At 38.5% G+C, this 14143-nt stretch overlaps 1 protein-coding gene across 1 annotated transcript in view; it reads left to right on the top strand.

Moving 5' to 3' along the window:
* The window catches only part of LOC103773828 (versican core protein-like), a gene marked incomplete at its 3' end in the record, with an annotated part of 81314 nt that extends 71369 nt beyond the window's left edge, over positions 1 to 9945 (top strand). Inside the window, exons 10-12 of the mRNA XM_008941208.1 lie at positions 2043 to 2156; positions 8953 to 9111; positions 9863 to 9945. Of these exons, the coding sequence (XP_008939456.1) occupies positions 2043 to 2156; positions 8953 to 9111; positions 9863 to 9945 (356 nt within the window). The remainder of the gene's footprint in view (positions 1 to 2042; positions 2157 to 8952; positions 9112 to 9862) is intronic.
* Positions 9946 to 14143: the final 4198 nt, after the last annotated feature.

The following is a 14143-nucleotide window of genomic DNA, read 5'->3' as shown; positions in this document are numbered from 1 at the left end:
GGGATAATTCTTAAGAACCTTGTGTAACCATTTGAAAAGGTGGTAAGATAAAGTCATCCCAAATGTGACTGAGAATATGAGCACTGGATGCCAGCTTGCTATTTTTTCAATAAAATTGTAAATATGGTCATAATTATATACATCTTTGGTATGAATTAGTATTTTGGTAACTCTTCTAGCTGAGGACCTCTTTAAGCTGCCTGTGACATCTGTGTTTACCTGCCATGACTGTGAGTTTCAAGAGACTCACCAGTACAGTTCAGAATAACTAGCTTTTCCTTCCAAACTAGCAAGCCAAACTATGATAGAAGCAGTAGTTTGGCTGCTCAAACTTTTGAAAAGCTGTTGAATTTATTTCCCTGATAAATACCATGGATTTGCCTGTTGTGCAGTTGCCTGCCAAATTTGAAAGACAAAACACTCATGCAAAGTTGCTAAAATGAATTCAACTCATCATAGATAGCTGTGGTAGAAAAAAACCCAACCCCGTCCAAAGACTGGTATTGGTGCAGCAAAACTGTCAGGATTATAATGATTTTATTTGTGTTCTGCAAGGTAATATGTGATGAAAACGACTATCAGCCAATATTTTCTTCTGCTTTCCTACCTCATGTTGATGAGCTTGCTGATTCCCTAGTGGGTTGTTGCTGGTATCAAGTTTTAGACGTTGCACCTAAAATATTTTTCTGTGTCAAGGAATATGGGATCCCCTGGTTGCAAACCAGAGGTCAGAGATAATTTTCTATTCTTTTTATTATTATTAATAATAATAATAACATGTAAAAAGAATAATCTGGCCACTTTTAGAACATTTAGTGTCTTATTAATAAATTGGAGTAGGAAACTACATGGCCAGTGTCCATATAGAAGTATGTTCTGTGGCGCTTAAGAAAATAAAACTCAGCATTTTCAGCCCTAGATCCAGGGATATTCTGTATAAAAGGCTTAAAACATTGACTTGAAATCTTTCCAAATCACTGGAACAAATAAGACCTAACATAAAACTTGAATAGAAGTAGGTTTTTAAATAAAATTTTTATTTAAACCTTTCACATGATGCAGCAATTATTCCTAGGATTGCACAACTGTTTGCTGGTTTGTAGATATGTTTAACTTCTCTCTTATATTTTAATAGTCAGTCACTAAAGGCAGTTCACTTTGGACTAAGGTGTTTTCAAAATCTGCATTGAGGTTTAAGCTGTGATTGCTTCAGAGGAACAGCACTCATTAGAAAACACAATATAATCTTTATAAAGTGACATACTACTTTATAACCTGTGCAAATACATGCACTAAGTAATACAAAATGAACTAGTGCTCCAATTTAAAAGGCAAAGGCAAGGTATTTTGGCAGCCAGAGGAGTATGGGAGAGAAATGCTATTTGTTTATCCTGGAGCCATAGGCTCAACAGTAAGCATGACTAAATATTACAATCTCACTGGTCATTTAGTGAGCTTCTTTACGATGCTTTGCTTAGTAAGATTAGAGACAGAAGAAACAAGAAATGCAAACCAGTAAGATGCCAACACATCCTGCATTGCAGACTGAAATTAGCAAACTGAAAACTGAAATCAATGCTATATTGTAAGATTTCCATTTTTGAGGTTTGTGAAGGTATCTGAGGTCTCCAGTACTTGAAGAGAACTTTTTTGTTCTGTAGTGACACGCTCAAGTCAAATTTTCCACCAGTATGGGAAAATACCACATAGTGCTCCGTGTCACTTCTTTCACATCTACATAGGGAGGAACTGAAGGTCTGGATGGTAGAAAGTAACTCAGGAGATAGAGCACAGGATACAGAGTTGTCGATCAGTAATGTCAGACTTCCTGAGGGAACAGCTTCATGGCCTGTGGATGAAGAGAAACAAAGGTTGTGCATAGTGAAATCCATGACCGTGCAAATCAGCTGGTCACTTGGATGTCTTGCAATACTTCATTCTTCTAGATTGAACTGGTGCTAGTTATGACTAAGGCTAAGGGCCAACTTTTCCCTTCTAGGCAGTGACTGGATTATAAAACCACTTTTATCTTTATGTTGCAGATATTGATGAATGCCAGTCTAACCCATGCCGGAATGGAGCCACGTGTATAGATGGCCCCAATACTTTTGCTTGCTTGTGTCTGCCAAGCTATGTAGGTGCCCTCTGTGAACAAGGTAAGGTGTATTCTTTAATCTATGGTGATCAAATCTATTTGCATTTTAACATTTTAACTAGGCAAAGCCTTCTAGAAACAAGAGGATGGAAGAAGCTGTCAACATCTGTGGCAAGCCATCAGTGATGAGCAGGGGTTCTAATTTTTGTGTATGTTAGATTCTCATGATTTATTGAGTATGGTAGACTCCCATGATTTAAGGTTACGTCTGTACCATATTTTGCAGATGGATGAGAGTAAACTATGCACATACCAACCTGACTGGAAGTCACATTACTGCTGTACCAAATGTAAATTGATATGCTGGGCAGTTTCTGTGTCAAAACAATAGCAAACAGTTTTCATCTGTTTCCAAGGCAAGCACAGCCTGCTCATATTGGCTTACAAACTACTGGGAAGACACATATTCTTTTATAAAAGTTGTTTTATTAATCATTATGGGATAATGAGTGAGAGCAGAATTACTCTCTGATCGAGCTTCTGTCCTAAGAAGATATGTAAAGGACATATCAGAACCCATCACTGCCAGCAAGAATCTCTGGAAAGTAGGAATAGTTTGGTGAATATTCTGGATTATACATCCATCCACTGGGGACCAGAGCCTTGACAACTTCATTCCAGAGTTTTCAGATTTATTTTTTCTGTGATCATTTTAGGAAATGTAGGTGAAGGATCACAATCACAAGGAAGTTGTAAAAGGTTTTCTAAACTGGACAGCTGGAATCAGGTTAAACATTCAAGCCCCCATAACTGTAAGAACACTGCCTGCAAGAAATCCTACTCTATTTACAAGACATATTTACAGTGCAAGATGCTTACTCAGTATATGCATGTAGGTGGAGGAATGGGGTAGCAAAATCTGTTCTGTCAGTAAAATGAATGAGGGTATTTACATGGGGAAAAAAATGGTGCCTTAAAGTGTACTTTCTCAAACTTAAGAAAACACTTTTTTCTTCAGCTGAACAGTTTTGGTCACAGGTTAATGAACCAGACCTTTAAATTTGTTTAATTAACACTGGATGTTTTCATGTTTGTTTCTCATCTTAGGGTAGAGGCAGTTTACACCTCTTCCAGCTCAACCTGTAGAGATCTTTTTGTTAGAGATGAAAATTCTCAAAGCTGACCAGCTCTAGCTCTTCTCACTGTTTAATTTTTTCAGTAGTTCGTCTAACCTTGTAATTAGAAAGAGCTTTCTGAATCTCTTCTCCGAAATTATAAGTTGATGGTGTTTTCACAACAAAAGAAATAAATGTTCTCACTCCCTTTCTCCTCCCCTTCATTCCAGGAAATCCATAGTAGCGAGTGGCTCTGAGTACCATAGTAGCTTTAGCTGCTTTTTATGACCAACCTGAGAGTGCATTTTAGGTGGTTAATGGGAACATTTCCTAGTTTGTCAATCAGAACCAGAGCCCTGCTCATTCAGCTTTGGAATTTAAATTTCCTCCACTTAAAGTCCTGCAGTGGTTTGGGACTTGGGAAAAGCATTTAGTGCCAAATTTCCACTCCACCAGACAAAATAAAACCGTGTTGGTGATTCAGACATGGTTGTCTGGCAAGCAGGCTCTATTTCAAGGCACCAGTCTTGACCTCACTAGATTGAAAGACCAGCCACAACGACAGAATGTGCACCTTGGTGCCACAGGAAAGGTGGGGCTGAGCACACCAAGATTAGATTTCATTACTCCCTTTTTTCTTTCTTTTTTTTTTTTTTTCTCCCCATATTTACTATATATTTTAGAAGGCTTTGAAAAAGGTCAAGGTGAAGGGCTGTCTTAGGCACAGTGCTGGGTGTTCAAAATGCCCTGGAAGGGAACAGAAGCAGCAAGCATGCGTTGTCTTCTGGAAAAGAAGCTTGAATTTGGAGACAATTCCACCACATCCTGGTTCCACAGTACTAGTGTAGAAAAAACATATAGAGTCAGAATTTCACTCAAATGCCCCCATGGGTCCATCCTAGACTAAGAGATCTTCAGCTGATGTGTTGTGCCTGTGACAGCACTAGGAGGGGATGTGACCAGAGAATAGTGCAGCTGCACATCAGGGATGTCTGGCAGGTGGTAGAAGTTAGAGGAGCCTTCAGGGTGATCTAACCTAGGGTGAGGGAAATCAATCCTGAAACTCAGTGAGATGTCATTGGCTCCCTGACAGCTGCTTTCTTGCCAAGTGGAAAGAGTTCAGCAGACAATCTGAGCCCAGGAACTTCTTCCTGAAGACAGCTAAAGTTGTCTGATGTTAGAAATAGAGCAGCTGAGGGTGTTTCCTTTTTAAACTAGGTTGGTAGCTCAGCAAACCAGCATTGTCCCTGGTTCAGGATAGACTAAAAGCAACTGGACTACTTCTGTTAGATAGTACACTCTTCTGCCCACCACATGTGTCTTTTCAAGGTACAGATGCACATTCTGTATGGCACATGATGACATTTGAGCATCACTTCTTAAAATGCAGAAATATAACCAAAACACTTTTTCAAAGGGTGACTGCAAACTACAGTAGATCTCGATGCAAGTGTTATCCTGGGGGAGCCATCAAAATTTACATTGACCTGCCTCTGTGAAAAGCCCTTATGACAGCTCTCAGTGTCCAGATAAATGAGTCTAGCATTTAGATCCTCCCAATTTTTCTGCCTGAAGCATTGCTTTGCAAGGTCCATGTTTGGGGACAGAGGAGAGAAGGGTTGTTTGATAACCTGTCTCACACTGGGCTGGTGGAACCAACTGTACAGAATATTTCCCAGGGACCAGTGGGGCATATGAAAGTCTGAAGCTGTGGTTGCATTATTCAGACATCTGTATTTGTGGTGAAGAGTACCTTACTTCATGAATAGTTACATGGGAAACAACAAAATCATAGAGGCTTGCAAGCTGAACCACAATTTCAAGAATAGGTGTTCTTTATGAGAACTGAATGATTAGCTTGTCCTCTTCCTTCCTTGGCTGGTTAGAGTTTCGGGGTTTTTTTCCCCCCTCCTTTTGCTTTTCTAAGTGATGTCTACCTGCTTTCAAGGAATGGTGTTTGTGCTTTAAAATTAAGGCTTGGCTTTCTCTGCTGCAGGATCTCTGCAGGCCCACCTAGGCTAGCCTGTTTACCAAATGCAGCTGCATGCGTGGACCTGTGTGCCAAAATGGCACAAAAGTGTTTGTTACAGGACTTGCCTCCTTGGGATAATACAACCAGCTGTTCTCTTCCAGGTTCTGAAAGCAAAACAACTGGTTTTCTTAATCATGATATCAGGAACATTGTTTTTTAATAACCCAAGTTCATTGCTTGAATGTCCGTGATTACTCCAGGCTCATTTGATTCACATTGTTCCCAGGGCTGGATAGCTTGGGATGGAAGCTTTTGAGAAGAGCTCAGTGCAGAGATACTTTCTGAAAACAGATGGTCTCTAACTGATGTATTTCAGCTGAGAAGGGATTTTTGAATATTTACCAGAGAAATGGTTTCTCCTCAAGATGTGTGGGCTAATGGGCCCCAGGCATTTGTTCACTATTTGAAGACAGTCACAGATAAAATTCACAGCTGAGTAAGACTCTTATTATGTTCTAGTACCTGTGTTTCAGTCTTTATTTTCTTTAAGCCCCATATGATATTTCTTTAAAGACAAGAGAGCTATTGTCAGTAGCTTATTTCTACTGTTAAAAAAGAGGTACTTAGCTGTTAAAAAAGAGGTGCCTATCTAAGTATTAAACCTACTGAGAACCTTTTTCTTTAATGCAGTGTTTAGAGATGTTTTAAATAGGCAACTGCAGTTACAGAAAACAGAAGCTGTGTAAGTCCCTCCTTGCACACACCACTGAAAAAGCCTGTAAACTGCCATAAATCTTAAGATAACAGTTAAAACACCATAAATATGTCAAGCAGAGTTTCAGTCCTTCCATCACATTCTGGAATAAAATTTTGGAAAGTTGTGATTACATCCCTGCATAAGTATACAATGAACATGGAGTATTGTACTCAGTAAGTGCTTGCACCTACTTTACTCAAAGGTCAGAAAATTTACAGCCACTTGCAATTAGACTTTAGTGGTTCAGTAAAAGCACTAAAAGTTTATACCCATATGGAGTTTTTACCTTTTATACTGCAGAGATCATCCTCTACCCTCCTACCTCTCCCCATTCCTTTTTAACCTGTTCTCATCAACCTCTACTTTAGTAAATAAATAAATAAATAAATAAATAAATTTCCTCTTCCCCTTCTAAAAATCCTAAATATTTTATAGCCATCAGCTCCGTCTTTCTTCTGTCTTTGTAGATTTGGGCTACAAACAACTGCAGAAGAAGTCACTCAGCTTTTCCCTTTCAGAAAATGGTGTGCCATTTTGGATAGGAGGGAGGAGTGGTGTGTGCACTGCAGTGTATGCATGTCAACTAAGAGTACCTATGTCACCCTTTGGCATCCTTTGTCTTAAGAAGAGAAAATTTGTTATTTGTGAACCATATTCAGCACACTGCATGTCATTCTTTGAACCCAGTCTTCTAGGGTTTGTGTTTTCAAGTCTCTTTGCCTCCCCCATGTGCCTTTCAGCAGATCTTTTGAATCACTTCTCTAGCAGAAACCAGGGAAGGCTTGCTGAGAATAGCCTGGAAATTCTCTCTGGCCACAGTTTTCTCCGGAAGCATTGCTGTTTGTTATTATCTGATTCCTTTCCTGTGGGATAAGGGAGTTCCTGAACAAGATGAATAATAGAATCTTAAGTGCCTTCATAAAGGACACAGCATTGTTAATCAGCATAGTGTGATTAAGCAAATGTTCAATAAAGCCAAAGGCAGACTAAACTTTAAAATGGCCTAGATGCCAGAGATTAAAGTGGTATCTGCAGCCTGTACCTCATACAAAACACAAAGAGGGAGAAGATAAAAAACTAGCAAGTTGGTAATATAGATTACATTCCTTTTTCATAGCTGGGATTATTCGAGGTACAAGCAGTTTTCTACAGCTTAACTTCTTGAACATAAAAAGATAATCAGTATAAGCTCTTTTATGCCTTTGTGCTTGGTACCTTTATGTGTATACTAATGACTTCTAGTAAAAGATTTTGATACCAGACTCCTAAGACAATGATTGATGTGTTATTAGCATTGCCATTCTGAAGCTGAGTTGTGAAGAGAAATTCTGGTAAGCCTCCATAGTGATATGTTTGCACTCTTAAATCGTGTAAAATCTAGTTTTTGTCATGGAAGATTTGAAAACTTATTTTAAAAATAGACACTTTGGTGCTTCAGGATGTGAAAGGCCTCTTCTTGCTGTGAAATAAGAACAAGCATTGTTCTGTGAAAAAAAATTATCCCACAATTGTATCTCAGGTGGTAGCTGCTCAAATCTAACAAAAACCATTGTTAAAGACTTTGCAGTCATATGTCATTGACATATTCTGTAATATTAGGCTTTTTCTGTACTAGTGGGAAAAAAGTCTTTTTGGCCTAAGCATGTTATTGACTATATTTGTTTAGTGAAAATAAGAAATCCAGTTTCATATCCAGAACATACCTATAATTCTGGAAAGGCTAAACAGTTGCTTTCATGCACAGTTTGGGTTTTGAACTGCTAAAACTTAGTGGGAAGTAGCAAATTCCTTTTTGGGGATTGGGAAAAGCCAAGCATTGTGTTTCTGTTCTGCAGCATCCTGAAACTGAGGCCCTTCAGGGTGAGCCATCATATACTTAGGTATCTGGAACCAGCTGTGGACAGAACAAGCTGCAGTTTGTGCTGAAATGACCTTTATTACACCACTTCATCTGCTGTAACTTGGAATAGTCTTGAGTTTTCCCTGTTGTTTCTCCCATTCCTCCCTACAACTCTCTTTTCTGGGTAGCAAGTTTTTCTCACCATTAGGCACAGCCCAGACACATTCAGACATCATATTTGTTATGCCTATCTTATTAATACTGTTTTTTTTTTGTCTGTGGTTCATTCCTGCAGTGTTGGTGCAGAAGCACACTTGAAACTGGAACTGTGTTGTTTCTTGCCATCTATTCTGTTTACAGCTGCCTAACCTTGACAAAATAATGAATGTCAAATCCACAGATTGTAGCTGTTCCAAGGCTTGTGTTTGTTTTTCTTTAGATTAAAGGATATGCTGGATGATGTGAACTTCTGTCTTAAAATGCATTCTTATCAGTACTATCCCTCATACAAGAACAGACAGTGTGCATGTCAGTACTTTATATTTCAGCTTTACAGCCTTCCTTAGAAACTGGTGCCTAAAGTTTATTAAGTTAGACTTTATCAGGAAGGATGGGTTTTGAAGGAAGATTTGGATAAAATCAGAAAAAAATAATACTGCAGCTTTTTATCTGTGGACTGAGCAATCACAAACACTTCCCTTCAAATTCTTTTCAGTTATCAGTTTGTTCCAAAACAAGGTACACTCACTCAAAGAACTATTTACCCTTGCAAGTAAAAATTCCCATATTCATATACATGCTCAAAACTCAGATGTAGACGGAGTGCAGTCTGTCCCACATGCAGGCATTTCATTCATCCAGAGGTATGGACTGAGTACGTCCTGAGATTTTCCAGATACAGCACCACTTGATCCGTGGAAGCTCACAAAGCAGCCAGTTGCAATTATACTCCATATATAAGTAATATTCTTTCAGCTTGTACTGAAACTAAGTGAACAGAACCACCTGAAAATACGGCGTTCTCAAGGATGAGTGTTGACTTTTTGCATTTGTACCGCTTAATGAGTGGCTATCTTCTTGAACCTTCACCCCTCAGAAAATCCATCTGCCTGCATGAACCATGCCTGTGATTCACACCTGTTGACAGAGATGTGATTTGTTTGTTTGTCACAGACACGGAGACATGTGATTATGGCTGGCACAAGTTCCAAGGACAGTGCTACAAATACTTTGCCCACCGGCGCACGTGGGACACGGCTGAAAGGGAGTGTCGTCTGCAGGGAGCACACTTGACAAGCATCTTGTCTCATGAGGAGCAGATCTTTGTGAACCGTACGTATTGTTGGGGTTCCTCTAAACAAGAGCAGACACCAAGGGTTCAGAGCCAGCCAAATACCCTCCTGATCATTCAGCTTTTACATTTCAGTCTTAAAATATCTTTTATAAAGTTTAAAAGGCACCCTTTGTGTTCTTCATGTTTACTTTTGCAGTCAATTCAAGTTCTCTATCACTATGAAGTTTTTGTGACACAGAAAATACTTTGGTTTTGAGGAAAAGAACAGAAACTGTTGTTTAGGCATTGGAAAATGATGAAACATTTTCTGGAGGTTTTAGATTTTTTGTGGCCGTGACATCAATGACCACACCACCACATATTGTATCGAGTAGGAATAAAGAAATAGTTCCTGTATGTTGTGTTGCACAATCTAGACAACACTGGTCACAGCCTGAAAACAAAAAATATGTGTTAAAATATGTGCTTTTATTATTTTAATATTTTTGCTTTTTTTTCTCTTCCCTTCATACATGATGACATGTAAGAAAAATAAATAAAATAAATAAAACTAACAGTTTTAAACAAGACTTTAAAACTTGTTTAAGAATGAGAAGCTTCATTTTTATAAACATTCCAAATTAAAACTGAAAAGCTGTAAACTGGCCTGTAAATACTTGTTTCATAATGAGTAGAAGAATCTTAAGAACAGGATGTCTGATTCATTCTGTGCAAATTCTTTTTAGGTTCTTTGGTGAAGTCTCTTCCATTTATGGGAAGGTTAATAAAAATACCCTTCTCTTTCCTTAGGTATTGGGCATGACTATCAGTGGATTGGCCTCAACGACAAGATGTTTGAGCGAGATTTCCGCTGGACTGATGGTAGCCCACTGGTAAGATGCCTTTGAAATGAAATCACTAATTCAGTTCTTTTTGTGGTGGCTTATCAAATTCCCACCAGCAATGGGGTAAGCTGCGTAAAAAACCAGTCACTTAAATATACAACCAAGCAAACAGCTGCCAGACTCTTGTTTTGGGGTAACTACTGTTTTGTGGTACAGTTGTAAAATCTTATTCTTATTTCTTATTATGGTGTATCTGGGAGCTCTCAAAGCTTCCAAAGAGAAAAATTCAGGAAGTCTGAGACTGTAATTTAAGGGCTCTACCGGAGCTGATTTGTGCTCTTTTGGTCTTGTACAAGGACACATGGCAATTCTCTCTTCTGTGTATGGAGCAGAATGCATGTTTTGAGCAAGGATATGGCATTGAAGCTCTTGCTGGTTCTATAAGAGTGCACAAAGGACCAAGGGACCCGCTCAAGACCTGCTGGAGATTGTTCTAGTCTGTATGGCAGCTCTACAGCTAGGATGGTTCAGGAGGACTGTAACCAATAATCTGTCCATAAAACTTTAAGATGCTGTTGATACCTCCTATGACCTTAAAGCAAGATGGAAAGTAGGCAAAAGGAGAGGAGGAACACTCTAACTACCTTTAACTAACCTAATTCAAACAGACGATGAATACAGGAAAATATTTAGCTTTTTTGGATTCAAAACAGTCTCTTTTTGAAGAAGAGATGGGTGATTTGTTGCTAACACCCATTGAAGAGCATTACAGTAAAACCCCCCCAAACTGGTTATGCTTATGATTTCCCTTTCCAGTTCTGAATTCTTAAAGCAGAAGGCATCTGGACACACATATGCACAGGCTCACACATGCACGCAATGATCATTGCTGCATAACATGTGGCTACAACTTATGTAGAAGGACTCCTGGGGAAAAGCAGTCTATGTTTATTACCATGTCATGTAAATAACCAGAGGTTTAAAATCCTTTAAAATGACTTTAAAATAAGCCATTTCCTGGAGGAAACTACCATGTCTGACTGGTGATGTCACACGGGGGAAGAAAGAGATGATGAAACTTTTTGTTGCCTGACTGATTGCTCAGTGTGTCTGTGGTAGTACCAATGCACCCATTTGTGCCTGGAGCCACAAAGTCTTGCAGGGTGTACACAGACAAGCTTAATTTCATCCTCTCTTGCCTATCCTCACGTATTTTGGGGAGCACAAGATGGGCTGTGGCCTTGAACTCTACCCATTCTGGATGAGTTCATTCTGTGTTTCCTGTTGTGACCTCTTATACCTTGCTGACAGTAACAGGCACCCTCAGAGGCTGCTTTAGGTTTGGTTGCAGATCAGGGGTGGTCCAGGATGTCTGCAGTTGTGGGTCAAGGAGCCTACACTTCACTAGGGAATCTAAAGTTCAGTGAAGTGGATTCAAGGAAATTAAAAATATGGCTGAGATTCTAGTTTTTAATTCAGGCTACTGGGCAAATGTGGTATTACATTTTTACATAAATTTTCAATTTCAGTAAATAAAGCTATTCTAGGAGCAGAATAAGAACATCTGTCCAACAGATTTCTCTTTTCATTGATCTTTTCTTCCACCTTTATTTTTTATCCTCTCTTTTTAACAACTTCCCTCTGCCTCTTTTCTCGGAAACAGTTTAGATGTCTCTTGAAATCATTTATGTTCATTGCTTTAATAGCTTTCCCTCATAACTTATTCCATATGGTTTCTGGATGCCATGGTTCTGAGCAGATTCCTCATTTGGTCCTTGTCCCTAGTTTTTTAACTTATTTTCCATACTTTCTAACTGCTCTTCTGGTTACGGAGATTTATTAATTCTCTAGTAATTAATAAGAAAAATAACATAATTAAATATATGCATCAAATACATTTCCCTAATGATGTTTTAAAATTTCAGTGAATTTGAATACTGTGCAGATCAAAAAATTACATCATTTGAGTATTTGCAGGTGAACAGTAGTCATGATAGTGTTAAATGTGTTAATATAACTCGTGATCATAAAAATCAGTGTTATTACATCAGCACTCAGGTTCTAACTTGAACTTATGAGATTAGAGGTAACTCTTGCATATAGCCAAAATCTAAACAGCCTTCTTGTGTTTTGCATATCAGTGTGCATCTGTAATTCAGCTGTTTCTGACTTTGTGGCGAGCTCCATGCTGTCTTCAAGATACTGTTATCTATCTACAATTCTATACAACTCTTCTGGCATAGAAGAAAATTTGCCAAGTCTGCTGAGGATTCCCCTGATATAAGAGTTTTCTTGGAGATACTATCTTGGAGATACTATAAGTTGCTCCAGCTCCTAGATAGGCTGTGTAGCTACAACTGATGTACATTCATCTTTATACTTGTTTGAATTTTCTGCCAATTATAGCTGGGTTTAATCTGAAAATCATGCCTACATGATTTTATTTGGTTTTGGATTAAAAAAAAATGTTCTCATACTTGATAGACTTAGACCAAAAAGCAAATGAACAACAACATCAACAGCAAGACATGTTGGGGATGGAACTGTTGGCCTAGTGCTGCAGTTGGCCCAGAACTGCTCAGATGGAACACCTGTGATACATTTCAGTGATTTCTCTTTCACACGAGTTTTCTTCTTGAACCAGTAAAACCCCTTGAACTCAGAATCATTGAGTCACAGGAACTACCTTTGGAGACTGTGGAACAAGGTTTCAGTATGTTGAAAGGAATTTTTTTTTGCCTGGTGTTGGCATGTATTTTATTAGCAAATTCTGGAAAAAAGGATCAATTTTTTTTTATTTTTTCACTTTGCACCTAAAAGTTATTTCAACCAATGAATACAATGGAAGGAAATCAGTAATTTTTTTCACATTTTGAGCTCATGTCAAGTCCTGTTCTTCCAGATTTTTAGCATCAACTTGAGTGCCAGCCACCATTAAACATCATAGCTGGACAAAGCATGTACATGATTTCCTTAGTGCAAACCACAATCTTACTCCCAAGTGCACTGCACATTGTTTCTAACTACTGTGAGCTATTGAATACACATGCCCACCTTAGCTATTTTTTGTGTACTTGATAGCCATATGCAGCACTTGCACATAAATCTTTTGCTGTCTCGCTGCCATTGGCTCCCAAAATACAGGGAGCAGCACTTTGTGTTAATTTAGGGTGATAAACTCACCTTTATCATTGGTGTAGAGACGTGAGAAACTTTAAATTCTCAGATACGGTTGCAGAAATGTCCCTTACCTCATGGATCAGTTTTACCAATCAAATACACAAGGGACATGCAGTTTTCTGTGCAGTGTCCTGATGAGATAAGTTCATGCTCCTTCAGTGGTACAGGAGGTTTTTGTTGTTGTTGTTTAAGGTGTGGGGACCAATGTGACCAAACTGAGCATAGAGAATGAGCTGGGAAGCCGACATAGAATCTGAAGTACACTTGACAGGTCACTGCCCTGCTGGAAAATGAGGCAATCACTTAGGTGCCTAGTAGTGGACTAAGTATAATTAGCCACTTTTTGTATCTTGATGTGCTTTTTTCTTTAACCCCTATAGAAAATATTGGCTATTAGCAGTACATCAAAACCAGCAGCAGTCAGAAAGCTCTACTCCTGCGCATGTTTTTCATGTATCAACTGGAATTTATGTTTAACTTGCAAAAAAAAAAAAAAAAAAAAAAAAAATCCAGTAAGCAAGTCTTGGAATAAATTAAGATCTTGTAAATACATGCTCTGATTCCCGGAGTTCCTCAAGGAAAATGTTGATGTCTTAAGTAACAAGAGTACAATCAGACTTGGTTAAAAAACAAGGAATGATAGTTAAAACTCCTTGGCTCACATGGTATTTGTCTATATCTGTTCTGAGTCTACCTGTTTTCCATAGCAAGAATGTTTAAGAAATTATCTAAACAAAATAGAAATGGGCATACTCCTAAATCATAGGAGGCTCTGTTTCTGCAAAGAGAACTTGAGGAGGCTTTTTGATCTCCCTGACTAAAGTGTCTCATGCATAGTTATCTCTGTGCTTTTAGGGGATTTTGGCAGGTTTATGTCTTAATTGTAAAGTGTTTTTTAATTTCAAACTGATAACATTTTCCTGCCTTTTGGGCAAAATGGCATATCTTACACAATGGACTGGGTTGTGCATATGAAGTCTAACCATCTCCTGGTGGAAGATGACTTTTCAACATGCTGTACCTGCTACATGCCAAACTCTTGAAAAGTGCAAAATAGCATCAATAA

The sequence above is a fragment of the Merops nubicus genome, unplaced genomic scaffold, assembly GCF_000691845.1.
Source record: "Merops nubicus isolate BGI_N331 unplaced genomic scaffold, ASM69184v1 scaffold3085, whole genome shotgun sequence".
NCBI lineage: Eukaryota > Metazoa > Chordata > Aves > Coraciiformes > Meropidae > Merops > Merops nubicus.
Note: the sequence above shows the minus strand (reverse complement) of the source record. Positions and strands in the feature narration are given on the sequence as shown.